The 15,086-nt window shown below is 40.4% G+C and overlaps 1 protein-coding gene across 2 annotated transcripts in view; it reads left to right on the plus strand.

Annotated features, from left to right (window-relative positions):
* Positions 1-15,086, plus strand: part of ANTXRL (ANTXR like) — a 52,357-nt gene that overhangs the window by 9,213 nt on the left and 28,058 nt on the right. Inside the window, exons 1-10 of one of the 2 annotated variants that reach the window (XM_051800129.1) lie at positions 874-917; positions 2,773-2,844; positions 2,979-3,050; positions 5,103-5,184; positions 5,287-5,320; positions 7,282-7,361; positions 7,486-7,554; positions 7,754-7,834; positions 7,936-7,996; positions 13,030-13,128. In XM_051800129.1, coding sequence (XP_051656089.1) covers positions 2,983-3,050; positions 5,103-5,184; positions 5,287-5,320; positions 7,282-7,361; positions 7,486-7,554; positions 7,754-7,834; positions 7,936-7,996; positions 13,030-13,128 — 574 coding nt within the window. In that variant the 5' untranslated portion in view covers positions 874-917; positions 2,773-2,844; positions 2,979-2,982. Of the gene's footprint in view, positions 1-873; positions 918-2,772; positions 2,845-2,978; positions 3,051-5,102; positions 5,185-5,286; positions 5,321-7,281; positions 7,362-7,485; positions 7,555-7,753; positions 7,835-7,935; positions 7,997-13,029; positions 13,129-15,086 lie in introns of those variants that run through there. The other variant, XM_051800128.1, reaches the window with a different exon arrangement.

Consider the following 15,086-nt stretch of genomic DNA (forward strand, 5'->3'; position numbering starts at 1 on the left):
AGTGTTGAGCAGTTCTGTTTGTCAGTTTTGGGGCTCATATTTGACAGCATTTGGCAACTTACTATATAATTTAGCAAACATTTTGTTGTTAAAGTGTTTTTTTTTTTAATCTGCCATTAAAACTGCTGTTGCTGGTAGTATGGAGTCAGGCCTCTGGGGTAACATATCAGACTATCAGGACAAACCCAAGAAGCCTCCAAAACATGTATATATGAAATGTCAAATAAAAGTACATTACAAACAGGGATATTTAGAGGTGAGGTTTGGTGGGAGGGAGGGGAAATCAGGTTCTTCTGTAAGCCAGGCCACTCCCACTGGTGTTCATAATGGTTAGACATGACTGGCATTTGTGTTATTTGGGCACCATTTGCAGTGGGAGATGACACACCTGGGCTTGAAGGAGTGTGATGGGGAAAGTGATTAAGTGCTGACCACTTCACTGGTACTCTCTCCATGGGATTTAAAAACATTTATATTTTCTTGCTAGTATTTTTATTTGGCTTTGACATTTCCCCATTGATAGATGGGACACTTTGATACTTCCCAGCTGATAAGCAAGATGTGAGTGCAGCATTCTTCTTAGGGGAGAAGGGTGTTTCATTATAGTCAGGGTATGTAGAAGTGCATAGTATTACCTGTACATTTTCACTTTAAAAGTCTTCATGTTTTTCCACTATTACTGACTTATGATCTTCTTGAATTTTCAGTGTCTAGGCTGTTTTACCAAGATGTTCTTTGCCTGAGGAGTAGATTAAAAAAAGAGAAGGGAGTGGAAAAAAAAGGATTCTGACAGTCCCAAGAAGATACTGAAAATGGTTTGTTGCTGTTCTAAAGAAAATTCACTGCTACTTTCTTTTCTGGATTGCATCAGTGCCTCTGCAGCTGGCAGTAGAAATTTGATACCTTGTCCAAAATAGGTCAGTCTTTTCCAAGTGAGAAACTATGGGTATTCTCTGTAGGGAATTGACTTCATTGAAAATTTCAGGAATTGAATTTAAGTCAGATGGCAAGCTCAGAATGAAATTGAGTGTGTCAGCTCCAGGGGGGAAAGAATACAAAAAAATTGGGAGCTGTAAATGCATCTTGGAGAGATTCAAGGAAAATCTCTCTGACTTCATGTTTAGAGATTTAGCCTGGGACTTTCAGAAAAATCCTGGAGAACTATAGGTGTTGAACTGTCTTGGATCTCTTTTGGAAAAGCAGTCTTTAAACTATATACCTTGCATGAGTTATGGATTATTGTTTTAATGCTGAGGAAAGGGTTAATTTGGTAATAGTGCCAGCACCTTTCACTGACATGTTGTTGTGTAGCACATATGAATGAGAGACTGTAGAGGATCCAGACCCTTGGTTTGAGCAGTCCCTGGTGTTCTGTTGCCCTGTCTGAGTGCCTGGTAATTTCTTCATTCTCTGATAACCAGTTTGTTCTGTGAATGAATCACCAGTTCTCTAGAAGAGCAGCATAAAAAGCACAGGGTTACACAAGACAGCTTATTCTAGCTTTTGTACTTCAGGAGACTCCTTTTGGTCCTTGTCCCTTTATCTTTGCTCTTCTCCACTCTACTGGCACTGCTGCAGGGCAGGCAGTGCCATACTACATTGCACATGTGGGCTTCTGTGTGCTGCTCTGTACCTGACATACCGAGAGCAGGAGTGACTGGCACAGGGTCACTTGGAAAGCCCATAGCAGAGCTGAGAATTGTAGTATGAAATTGTTTTCTCATGTTTACACAGAAAAATGCCTAGCAGCAGTTAAGAGAAACCCTACTGCTTTATAGTAGTTAAATTTCAGAACTTTTTTAGTTCTGCATCTAAGCCCTTGTGATTCTTCTGTATGTGCTATTGTTTCATTTATCGTTCTGCCTAAGACACCTGAGAGATGAGTTTGGCAAGCAAGGAAAGCAAATGGGCCATTCTTTCATAAATGTCACAATCCTAGGGAGGGCTTTTAAAACCATTGACTTTTCATGCTTTGTTGCCTTTTTAATGTCTTGAAAGTGTATGGTATAGAACAACACAGTAGAAATTGCCTATAATTTACTGTAGAGTTGCTGTGTGCAAGGCTCTGTTTGCAGTCTGAGTCCCATCAGACTGTGGGGGTCCCTGATAAGACTTGGCAAAAAAAAAAAAAAGCCAGGGAGTGCCAGTAATACAGTTGTATATAATGGGAATGGCAACATGAATGTGTAAGTCCTCTGCATGTAACTAAGTTACCCAAGTTTTCACAAGAAATCTCTAATGGAGCCAGGGATTGACTGTCCAGAACACTAGTCCAGCAAATTAGCCAAGAGTACTGCCTTTCCTTTCTGAATTATTTCAAAAGCTTTCTCTTTTGAAACAAACAGTAATTCATGGAAACATTCTCCCACGCATTCTGGGAGAATAGGAGATCAGTCAAGACTCTGTGGCTTCAAGGGCAGAGCTGTGCTCTAGGGAAGTAAATAACCTGCTAGCAGATGATTTAATGAAGTCAAATAAAATTAATTAAACTAGAAGAAGATATTTATATTTTATGCTATAAAAGGAATAAAAGCAGATGGAAGGGTTACTGAACTTGTTTCAATATTGTATGGTAAACTGTTTCAGACCTATTTTACTTGTCTTGGAGTCAGTCAATTTTGTCTTCATGGTTCCTGTTACAGCTTGCAGCACAGCTATATATAATTTATGTCCCTCCCTACCTTTGGAGCAGGCCAGGTTTAAAATTCAAAGTGGAACAAGGAATTTAATTGCAAAGAAAGATTAATATAATGAATTATGTTTTGTATGCAGATCTGGAAGTGTCAGAAATCACTGGACTGAGATTTACTCTTTTGTGGAAAGCCTAGCGGAGAAGTTCATAAGGTAAAGTTTTCTTAAGATGATATTTTAATTTCCTATATTTATACAACTTATTTTTTTGTTCAGTGCTTCTTAGCAAATGAAAATTTGCTGAACTATTGTATGTGACACGGCTCTGGCTTGTTCTTCTGTTTCAGTCCAATGTTGCGGATGTCTTTCATTGTGTTTTCTTCACGAGGCACTACAATCATGAAACTAACAGAGAACAGGCAAGTACTCCCCACAGCTTTCATCCAGAAGTACCCTTCATCCCTCCTCTCAAACAGTGAGTCTCCTCAGAATTTGGAGGTCTGTCCTGATCCTTGGTGTGGCAGCAACTGAAATCCTCTCCACCATTCCCAGCTGGAAGAGGGCTTAGAAAAGCCTTTAGGTCTCCCATTACAATTTTCTTTATAGCTTTATAAGAGAAAGGCAGCACTAGGCTGTCTGTTCTTTACTGCAGTATTTCAGGGAGAAACTGCATTTCCAGTTGAGGATCCAGATACATCCTTGCTATCCCCAACTACCCAAATAAGGGCTGTTTTTGTGGAAGAGATCTCAGAGCATGAACTGATGAGCGAAAGACTGTATGAAAATCCCCCAGTGCCCTTGGAAGAGACTCAAAGCCCTGAACTTCACACCAGCAGGTGGTCGTACCCAGTGCTGGAGCAGTCCCCTACCAGGCTATCACACCCCTCTCCTGGGCTGCCTGCAGACAGCACCCATTCCAGAGGTGGTTTGCAAATCCAAGTGACAGGCTTTGTAAGAAAAGTCTGAAGCGCGACCTTCACAAATTATCTTTTTTAAACAAACAAAAACCCACAAACAAAACTCAAAACCACCACCCGCCAAAAAAGCCACAATCCAACCCCCGTCTCAAAAATAATTTAATTTGCCTTACACGTACAAATCCCTGTTGGGGGTGTTTCTTTCATTTCAGCCTAAAGTCCTCACTTTTGCTGCTGCTGCTGTCTGTGTGAGAAGACCTCAATAGTACAGGGCACCCTATAAATAATGGAGACTCTGCAACAGTCTTGAAAGAACAACCACTTCCTCTGCTTTGTACTCTAGGGCCTTGTCCAAAACCAGAAACCCTGCAGGGGTCTTGCATTTCTGCTGGCTCCCCTGAGTTTTTTCTCAGGTCTCCATCATGTACCATGGTGATGGAGCTCAAACTTGCTTACTTTTCCCAGGTGGATTTACTCTTTGCAAGGTGGAAAGTAGACAGGAACCTTGTGGCAATATGTTGAACGTGGTATTAGAGTGTTCCTTCTCCTAAACTTCTGTTCTCTCTATGTGGGCCTTTTCAGCTCATTTTGTACTTTGAAAGGGTAAAAATGTGCTTTTTGCCCTAAGGATATCCCCAGTCCCAGCTCCTGATTTTTACCTTCATCCTACATAGACTCCTGTATTCTCTATAACTGTGGTTGTGTCGTGTAAAATACCCAGTTGCAAAATGGAGTTTAGATAGGTTCTCACTATTCTTTTAAGTAAAGGATTCCCCATGGCATCCTAAGGTGATTTTTGAACTACCTACATCTTTATCTGTTGAATATTTTTTCCTTATATGTGTTTCATAAATATAATGAAAACTTTGCCAAGGATCAGGGTCTTTTAGTGATCTGTGATAATTAAATTATTAATTTCACTGAGGTTATTCTAGGTATTTGTGGTATATGAAGCTATGCACCAGGGGTCATGGTATCCAAGGGCCTCAGGTTCCAGGGAGAAAGCTCTGCCCCAGGAAAGTTGATCAGTGCCTGGTCGAGGATAGGAAATTCTCATCATTCCCATTGTCTTCTATCATCTTTTGGCCTCTGTCTTTATATTCAGCTGTCCTCGTGACTGATTGGATATGGAGTTTTAATTTTTCCCATTTTTGTGACAGGGTCATAAGCTTTTAAATTCTCTTTTGGTCTGCAGTGTGTCGAAGTTGAATATCTGGCATTTTCCTTAATTCAATCCTATCCTGGCTGACAGTATACCAGAATGAGGGAGCAGGGACAGAATTGCATCCGTAAAATATGTTACCCTAACACTGAACTATGTATCTGATTTTGTGCCCCTATGAGTGCTTGGCTGAGAAATTGTGGATTTTGAAAAAAAACTCGATTTAACCAGTGCTTTGGCTGATGGTATTGTACTCTGTGCAGTGTATTGACAGGGTGCATAATCTAGCTGTGGTACAGGAATATCTCAACAAAAGAAAAGAAGAACTTTTAATAAAATGTTCTCCTGGGGTTTTGTTTGTTTGTTTATATTTGTTTTTTTTCAATCCAAAGGGAAGCCATAAGACGAGGGCTCGACATTCTTCGGGATGAAGTGCCTGGAGGAGACACGTTCATGCATGAAGGATTTAAAAGGGTACACATCACAGTACCTACTTTCTTTGTTTTATACATATAAACTTTGCTTACTTGATGCTGGTATACTTAAGGGCTAACAATGTTCTGCACTTCCTTGCAGGCAAATGAGCAAATTTACCACGAAACCTATGGAGGTACGTGCTGTATATTGTTCATGTTATATATCTGCATTGAAAAGACAGGGATTATAATTCTTTTTATGACCTGCAGTAAACCCGCTGAAAGCATTATTGGAGAAGGAATTGGTGTTATGCAATACTACATTCCATTTTGACTACAATCCTACTTTTAAATGCATGATTCATGGTTTATTAAGACCAGAGAAGACCAGTATGATCCCAGATCTGACCATTGCAGAATGCAGACCAAACCGTTTACAGCTACCCGTCCTGCACGCAGGAGACAGGAATACCCAGGTTTTCCTGTGCCCTTCTGTCCTGATGCCTTCAACCCTGTCTGCTTTGTGTTCCCAAGTCCTCGTTCTCATTATTGTAGGTATGAATACAATTAGCTGAAGTTTTTACATCAGTTTGAATGATTTGGGTTGAGATTTCAAGTTGCTAAAATGTACATTTTCACTAAATTTTGAGAGAAAAGCGTATTTGTGGGTTTTGTCTGTGCCAAAAGAAGTCCTAATTAGTTAACAAGTCTTGCCTGGTTCATACCCTTGTGTGAGATTGTTCTTGTTAGCTGATGGTCTTTTTGGAAGATGGATAAACAGGCCAGTGCCTTTTTATTAAAATAGGCTATGAGAGTAGAGTCTACAGCAGCAGCTCTGCACAGCATTGCAGGCACTTCTGCCAGTAAAATCAGGAATCCTGAAGTGTCCAGCTGAAAACAATTTTACCTCATTATACCATATAGCTAAGAACTAATCAAGTATTCTGTAGATTTATTAGGGAGGAAAATAGAGTAGATGAGATCTGGATTCATGAACTAAATTATCAGGGAAGAAACAAGTGTAGAGAAGAAAACTAAATAAGATCTCCATTTTTTCAGCCTTTTTAAAGCATGCTGGGCAGAAGAAAAAAAAAAAAGAGGAATATGGAAATCCAAGCTATTTTTTTTCCTCCCAAGTTGCAGGTCGTTTTTTTAAGATTTATGTCTGTGTCTGACATGACATGGGAAGGACTGCGTGGCATAAGAAACCTGTCAGAACTAATCAGTCTTTAATTTCAGACAATATGGGGGAAGACACTTGAAATTGTAACAGATTGTTTTGAAAAAATAACAAACACTTCCCTGAAAGTAACATGTGTGTATATTATTTACTTGGCTTAAGAACTATGGACTCAGAATGTTTGGTTGAAGGATAGTTTGCATGTTAATTTGGTTTAATTTTGTGAACTTGTTGCATTTTAGGCAGCATTGTATTCTATACTACGTTACATATATAGATATCTGCAGCCTGTGCAACCTTTTCACTTAAGCTTATATGGGATACGAAAGGTCGCCTCGCAAGACATGAATTTTTTTCCCTGATCTTAAGGTTTTCACATGCTCTGAAATCCTGTGAATTTTACTGGAAATTCTTGTTGCTTGAGAAGTGTAGGACTGACACCCTCCCCACTCCCACAACCCCACAGAAGCATACTTCATGCCATGTTCAGTGGGGTTGCTCTTTGAAAGTCTGCTGGAGAGGAAGGTAGAATGGCAGGGAAGCTCCTTTTGCAGAGGTATCTCTTACTACAATCTCTGAACAAGGTTTATCTGCAAACAAGTTTGTCAAAAGAAGAAAGGAAACCTCTCCTTCTCTGCAGATCCATTTTGTCAGTTCTCCACGTGAAAGGTGGTAATCTCAGTAGGTGCTGTATTTTATGCAGAACAGAAAAGTCCATGTGTGGACCTTGTTAGAGCAGCACTGCCCCTTCAGTGATTCTTGTGATGTGAAGGTGCACTGGTTTTTGGCTTATTGCATGCTTTGCATCTGGCCTTCAGCTGGTATATCACCAAGTCCATGCAAATTAGGCTGAGAGTCTGGCCTTATGGTTTTGTATTTATTTTTCAGCAAAAAGGATTGCCTCACTTCAAACTTGTTTTTCATTGCTGAGTCTTGTGTCATATGTATGCAATCTGTTAACTGTCCTCCATGTAGGAGTTCGGACTGCTAGTGTGATTATTGCTCTGACGGATGGAGAATTGCAAGATGCTCAGTTTTATTATGCAGAACAAGAAGTAAGTCACCTTCATGTTTATCCAAACTAGTTTATGTCAAACCTGTAGACGTTTACTGCTGGCTCCACTGATTATATGGCTTTACACTTAATGGCAATTTTTATTTTTTTATTTTTTTTTTTAGGCCAACAGAGCCAGAAGCTTTGGAGCTATTGTTTATTGTGTTGGAGTGAAAGATTTCAATGAAACTCAGGTAACTTTGCTTTCTTCTTGTTTTGTTTTTCTGTTCTACTACTGCACAAGTAACAGCATCAGATGAACGCGTTTATTTAATTACTCGAGGCATAAATCATTTCATGTCACTCTGATGTCTTCTAGCAAGTATGAAAGGGCCCGGTTTTGTTCACTGTAATTTTGTTTTCCTCATGATTTATGATTGTCTTTCTTTGCAGCTGTCAACGATTGCTGACAGCATCGATCATGTTTTTCCAGTAAAGGGAGGCTTTTATGCCCTAAGAGGAACAATTGATTCAGTAAGTTTGATATTCTGAAACCCAGAAAAGGGCGTCCTCTCCTGCATTAGTAAAACTTGGATAAAATGGTTACCAAAAGTGCCATTTTCTAAATCTTTCAGATTCTCAAGAAATCTTGCATTGAGATCCTAGCGGCTGAGCCGTCCAGTGTTTGTGCAGGAGGTAAGTGTCCACAAAAACAGTGTGATAAGGTGAGTGACTGGCACTGAAGAAATGTCAGTAACTACCTAACTGCCGTGTTAAGTACACATGGTATTGGAGCTGAAGCCCATGGATGTGTTGGAGCATCCTCTTGGGCCATGGCTAAAGCCCTGCATGTTCCTTCTCAGCTTCAGAAAAACACTGTGCCAATAAACAATGTAGCTGCTGTGGCTGAGTAGCAGCTCGGAGGGTTGACAGAGGTAGGACTTTGGGAACTGGGGATACCGCTTTTTAAAAAGTCTGGAAGAGACACAAAAGTGATGTAAAGCCAGACTGACAGAGGTGTTTTGCCGTCTAAAGGCGACATCTCACAAATTTCTGGAAAGACTCTGCTCCTAGGACCTGCTAGGACTTGTCAGCAGTTAGAACAAGATTTTGCAAAACATTCATAGAAATTTCAGGTTTATTGGACCAAATATAATTTGCTGCATAGGCCAAGATACCTCTTGTGTTTTCTAAAATGCTAATGCTTTATTTATTTAAAAGAACCATTAGTCTGTATGGTAAACATGAGGGACACCCAGAGGAGCTGTTGATAATTTCATGCCTTTCATGTCTAGTATATTTAACTTGGGTTTGTTCTGGTTTATGTTAGCCATTCTCTTGCTATATTTTTGTCTGCTTAAAAGACTATTGCAGCAGAGTAAGAGTGACACCATAAGTTTGCTGGAAGGTACAGTTTACAGCACGGTTATTTAGCTCTAGTGTTACTGTCTTGTGTTCATTTCCTTGTACGCTGTAAAAAGGAGAACATAAAAATAAAATATCAGTGATGCATGAAAGCTGACCTTGAAAACAGATAAAAAATATGAAACTCAGGAAAAATTTGATAAATATCACAGAGAAATTGTTCACTCTTCATTTCCACGTGTTGATCACAATATGATCCTGTCCTGAATATTTCAATTCAACATGAAACACCCTTGCATCTTTTGAATTATTCCTAAGTATATAATTATGGACTAGAAGTTTGTGGTAAAATCTTGTCTGTGGAAAATTTAAAGCAATGATTATATCTTTAAAAATCTTGTGGAGTTGATTAAAAAAAAAACAACCAGTTTTAAAGCTTTGGCATTTAAAGCTTTTTTTTTAATTATTATCTCATAGTGATAAATTCCTTCCTATTTTTGCTTGCTTACTGTATATCTGGAAATTTTTTGTGCAACAGCTTAGCGCAAGCTGTCCTGTTCAATAAAAATTCATTTAGCTACATGAAAACATGGTGTTCCAATACAAGGGATTTCAGTAGTATTCTTGCAATTGTTTGGAATAATAGTAAGAATATTGGAAAGTTGAACTTGAAACCATTTTTTCAAATGGAAAATTGAAAATATTTTTCTGGAATATTTGAGAAAATAAATTTTCAAGAAAATACTTTCTTTTTAAAATTGAATATATTTCAGCAAAAAAAGTAATTTTTTTTTTCCCAAAGGATAATGAGTTCAAACCACTTCATTTTTTGCTGAGCTTACTAGGTGACTAGTTTATCACAAATGTGATTAAGAACACACAAGTACATTTTAAAAATAGTTTGTCCTTAAAAAAAAAATATCATCGTCTTACTTGCCTCTGTAGAAGTTTTTCCTTGTCTTTGTGGCTTTCAAATAAGACCAATATAAATTCGGCAGAATCAGTTTCAGTGTGTTACTGCTGATTCAGCAAGCTACTGCACTTGTTTCACTTAAATTCTGAGGTTTGTTCTGTCCCTGGTGACAAAGCAAGGGCTGGCACATGATGAAACACAGTGCTCAGTCACCAGGGCGGGAAGATTCGGGTCTCATGTGCTTGAAGGTTTGTCTGAAGCAGCAGAGAATTTGAAAAAAGGTGGAAGCCAAAGCTGCAGCTCCAAATGGTGTACGCTGTTTATATCATGTTGTATTTAAATGGGTTTTGGCACTAAGAATTAGGCCTGTAATTGTATTTATTATGAGTCTAGTCCTGCAAGCCATAGCTGAAATATTTACATTTGTGCTTAGCTTTGTTATCCTTTATTATCCCCCTTGCTTCCAATATAGCTGGAGGTTCATGTGCATAGCTGTGTGCACTACTGTCTCCTGGAAGGAATCTCCTGGGATTAAACAACTTTTTTCATGGTAGTGTGAATCCAGATCTTGAATCCAGTTCACTGGACAGTTACAGTTCTACTCTATATGTAATGTGATTTATTTTTATAATGTAATTCCTTTGGCTTTGCTTCATAGGCTTCAGTATTTTTTTTTATTGATGTTAGAACTTTTATACATTTTAAATTTAGGTAATTAGTGATACAGTTTACTGATAATGTATACTTAAGATACATAGCTCCTGAATCATATATCAAAATATATATACACTTGCATGGTGTATGTACACAGTGGCTGAAAATTAGAACATAATATTTTCTAGAAATGCAACATTCCTCCCCCTTTTAAGTTAGACTTTTTTTTTTGTTTGTTTTTTAAAAAATAGATAATAGAAATTTGCATTTGAAAATGATGATTGAAAAATAGTAGACCTTTGGAAAGAGTGCAATATATTATCACATTCTCCAGCAAAGGCACTTGCCTGTTTACAGCCTTGAAATGTGTCTGTCCATGCTTTTTGTATGAAACTTAGCGGAGTGAGGAGGTGAGAATTGGTTTAGCTTTTACTTAGTTAGCCTTGCTAATAATTTTTGCAGTCTGGTATGAAATCATGAGGGTTTTGTGTGGCTCAGTGGAAGCAAGTCACGATCAGGGCTTAAAGCAGGGCCTGACCCACTGCTTGTAAGTATTCTCATAATTACTATTGTGTTGGTGATTAGTGGTGATCTTGGCTTCTTTTTTGACTTACTAGAGGTTTAGTAAAATGCTGATGGAATAATTTCCATGTGGTGACAATTCCAGTTGGGACTCTGGCTCTCCGTGACGAATGTATCTGGCAAGTCCATTTACAAATTCATCTCGTCATATTGTGACAGTTATCCGATGCTTAATGCTTTTTGACCCTGCAAATTCATTGTCCCCAGTGTGGAGCAATGTAGTCGGGTCCTTCCTGTTCCCTCTGATTTAAAATGACCAAGACATGCAGCCTGTAAACAGGCTATCAGTGCAGAATCGGAGGTGCCTCATATCCTGTTTGACAGCATCATTGCTTTGATTATGCTCACGGTACGCAGATGTGATTGAAAGGTTTTGTTGGATGTGGCATCCTACTGGCCACATCAACTACCAGGTGTGGATGCAAGCAGTCAGCTTCTCATCAGAGTCAGAGAAGCGGAGCCGACAGCGCAGCCAGCGCACACCAGCTTCAACCTACCATCTCGCTGCCAGCGCTGCCCGGTTATTTCAGTGCTGACCTTTTTCCCTTCGCTGTCTTGTCAAAAGCTGCAATCTACGATCTGACAGTAACTAAGGAAGAAAAGGACGCAGCCAGAGCCAGAGCACAAAATTAAATGGAATTAGCCATTTCAACAGACCATCATCCAGAACACATTAATGCTCCAGAGCAACCGAAGGGGCAGGCTTCTTAACAGCAACAACCAAATCCAGTACCAACTGTTTACATTTCCCTGCAAGTCTTGTCAGCTTATGTTGGTAGACAGGTTACTGCCCAGTCACTGGCTCACAACTGACTGTGCAGAGTGGCAGTCACAGTGAAAAGAATGGCAGGAGAGGTAAACTGTCTTGACAAGACTAAACTTCTAGATGTAGCTTTTACCTCTGATGTCTTGTGTTGAAACTTTCTTACTTGCTGTATCTTTTTAAAGCCACTGAAATATCTACCAATTAAACCTTTGTGGTTGCTGCCTTTTAAGACTATTAGTTCAGGAGACAAGAAAAATCCAAGTGCAGTTTTGTTTTAGCTGAGAAAACAAAGCCAGGTTTCTTGATAATTTTCTTTCTCAAGTTATCCAGTACAGTTAGGGACAGGAAAGATATGGTGACACCAAGTGCTTTCATGATAGACATAAACTCACTTGGTGCTACCACTACTTGTCGCTCTCCCTTACCTTCTCCTGTGTGCTGCTTTTTCCAGCTGATGCTCAGCTAGGCAAGTCACTTTACTGGTGTCTCTGGCAACAAAGTTATTTTCCAGGAGTATGAGCGAGTCAGTGCACTGCAACATGATCAGTGGTGCCAACAGTGGAGGGCGTGTGCAGTTGGGTTCTCCCTTTTGACAGTACCCTTCCTATATTGGCTTTGTTCAAATGCAAAACTGCTCTGTCAGTAAAAAGACTATTGAAACATTAGCCAAAAAAAAAAACAAAACCAAAAACAAAAACCCCAATGATGCTTCTCCTACTTGAATGAACAAATCATAGTTGCTTATCACAGTAATGACAAATCACAGGTGCCTGCCCTATCAGGAATAAAACAACAGAAGTTGTGGCAGGCCTCTTCTTGTGCCACTGGTGGTTTCAGCTGCTGGGACAAGGTTGTGGGGGAAGAGCACAAAGAAAATGATGGCACCTTAGGTATTCCCATGCAGAGCAGATGCTGAGTGGGGCTGTGCACGGACTCAATTATTGTATGGGCAGGAGGACTGTTGTGGTTTTTTTTCAGGGTTTGTACCAGATGCAAAGCTTTCTCTCTAGTTCACAGGGGATTTAAGAGGGAGTCCTGTCTGTCAGCATCTGCCTGAACAGAGCTGCTGCTTACAGCCAAGTGCCATCTGCCACGAAGAGAGGAGGAAGGACTGGTGCTTGTGCAAGGTGTCTGTTCCAAAAGCCACAGAGGAACCATGAGATAACATCAGTCAAGTCAGACTTAGTTTTACTGTGGCACCTCCAAGGCATTGTGGATCTGTGTTACGCTTGTGGAAGCCAACTTAAGACAAAGAGAAGACTCTGTAAAGCACTAATGCCATGTAATGCTCTTGGCCACTGCTGCTGAACAGAGAGAGTGTCAGGGGAAATGTTTTCTTTCAGGCATAGGGCAGAGAACAGTAATTGTCATGTTTTAATTCAGGTAATTCTGAACTGAAATGCTGTTATTTATTTTTCATAAATCTTCTTTCTATATTTTCACTTGCAGAATCCTTTCAAGTTGTGGTAAGAGGCAACGGCTTTTATCATGCAAGAAATATTGACCAAGTACTCTGCAGCTTCAAGCTCAATGACAGCCTTACTATCAGTAAGTTTGCAGGCTGGTGTATTCTAGTGATACCTGTGGCTGGGTCACCTCATGGAACACAGGCCAACACTCATCCATGTTAAGGGGAGTCCTTGCAGCAGATATGAGGGGGAGCTGGGGCAGAGATCACTTAAAGGAAGCTTGAAATTCATTCTTATTCAATCTTGTGACCTGTGGGCATTGTGTTGAGTGCTTAAATGGGGCATGCTGCTGCACAGCATCATTGTAGTGATGCACATGGGTGATGCATATGGCAGAGAAGAGTGGGTATCAGGTTTTAAGGTGGAGAATAAAAATTGCTTCCCATTCCAAGTAAAAAGAAGTAGTGTTATCTTGATCCCATGGTGGTGTTTTCAGTTTTTATTCACCAGTTCAGGAGACAATTGCCATAATAAAACTAAGCCCTGCCAGGCCTGCTCTGTTCCTCTCTGACACCAGTTGCTGGTCCCACCACAGTGACTGTGTAGCATGGAAATTCCTTGTCATTGCTGCCCTGGACAGGGTCTTTTGTTTGCTGTCTCAGCAACTAGGCAAAGGACTGAATGTCCAAAAAAGATTGAGTGTCCAGTTTCTCAGCAGTTCTCTGACTCCTGAGAAGCCGTGTATGTCTGGCAGGGTGAAGCATGGTGTGGGAAGGGGAAGCTCTGCTCCTTTTTTGTATATGCTACCCTTGTTGGCTGAGCACAGTAGAGGCTTTCACATCCTGTCGTGCCCAGACTGGTGCCTTCTCTAGCAGTGAATTCACTTACAAGAGGGAGCAAATGAATTGCTCCTTCATTTCTCGTCCAAGTTGTCGACGTGGATGCTGCATTAAATCAGCTCTGGTGGTCTTGCTCTCATTCCACTTACAGATGCCCTTTAACCAGGATTTGTTTCTTGTGGTTTATCAGTTAAACAGACTTTTTGCTTTTTTTTTCTTGTCCCCAATCCACTAGCACCTTGATTGGACTTCACACAGTGAGTGCTGACCTGGGCCTGGAAATACACAGGAGGAAAACTACTCTGATTCCATTCCAGCTCCATGTTGTGTTTTCCTTGGGTTGGGTCTGCAACAGATGTTGTGATGAGATGCTGATTTAGGCTGACCGGCTTTTTTTGCCTTCAGGCTGGCCCTAAAACATACCAGTGATTTTTATGCTGTCATCTCTGCCAAGGCAGGGAAATGAGTTCTGTCTTCAGGTGTGCTTGAAGTGGATAAAGCATGAAGGAACAACTCTTAGATTTGTTGTTGCTTGAATTATTTTTTTTCCCTAGGTAAAAAGAGTAAACAAATATCTGTAAATAAGATGGCAGCTTTTATCAGCCTGTTACTTGGGTTCAACTCTCGTAGACCAGTCTTTCTCCAGGCTAGCACCAGAGCTGCTTTGCTGGCCATTTAGAGCTAAGCTGTAGTCACAGCAGTACTGTGTCTGCTCTTCTGCCTCAGTTTACCCACTTCTAGTGGAATGCCATTGCAGGATTACTGCTGGGCCTCCTGTCTGTGTTCACGGGACTTGGCTTTCTGGATGTGACTTCTGAAAGCTAAAGGATTAACACTGCTGACTGCTGGAGCAGTGGTGTGCAAGAAGGTGGGAAAACACCCATGGCTGTGCTTTTGGCTCTGCCTGTACCAAACCCTTATAAACATGGGCTATTTGCAGTTTATGTTGCCACGGAGGGGAGGTCAGGTACAGCAGAAGCAGCTAGTGTAGGGTAGGTCTCAAGGGAACACCAGTCATGGCCCCTCTCTGTTTGGCTCCTGTAAATGACCAGCCCTGGTTGGTTTGGTTTTTTTCTCCAGTATTTGTCAGTTTTAGCTCTGCCCCATCTCTGTCCTTCCTTTCTCCTGGGCTCAAACAGTGCAGCCTTGGATTCTGCTCTGTGTGTATTTGACAAGGGGTAGATAAAAACTGAACGCTAAACTTTTGACCCCTTGAGTAATTGAGGGGTCAGAGTATTCAGTATGAGTAGAGGTTGCA

Source organism: Manacus candei, unplaced genomic scaffold (genome assembly GCF_025592945.1).
Source record: "Manacus candei isolate 608988 ecotype Guabito, Panama unplaced genomic scaffold, ASM2559294v1 h1tg000050l, whole genome shotgun sequence".
Lineage (NCBI taxonomy): Eukaryota > Metazoa > Chordata > Aves > Passeriformes > Pipridae > Manacus > Manacus candei.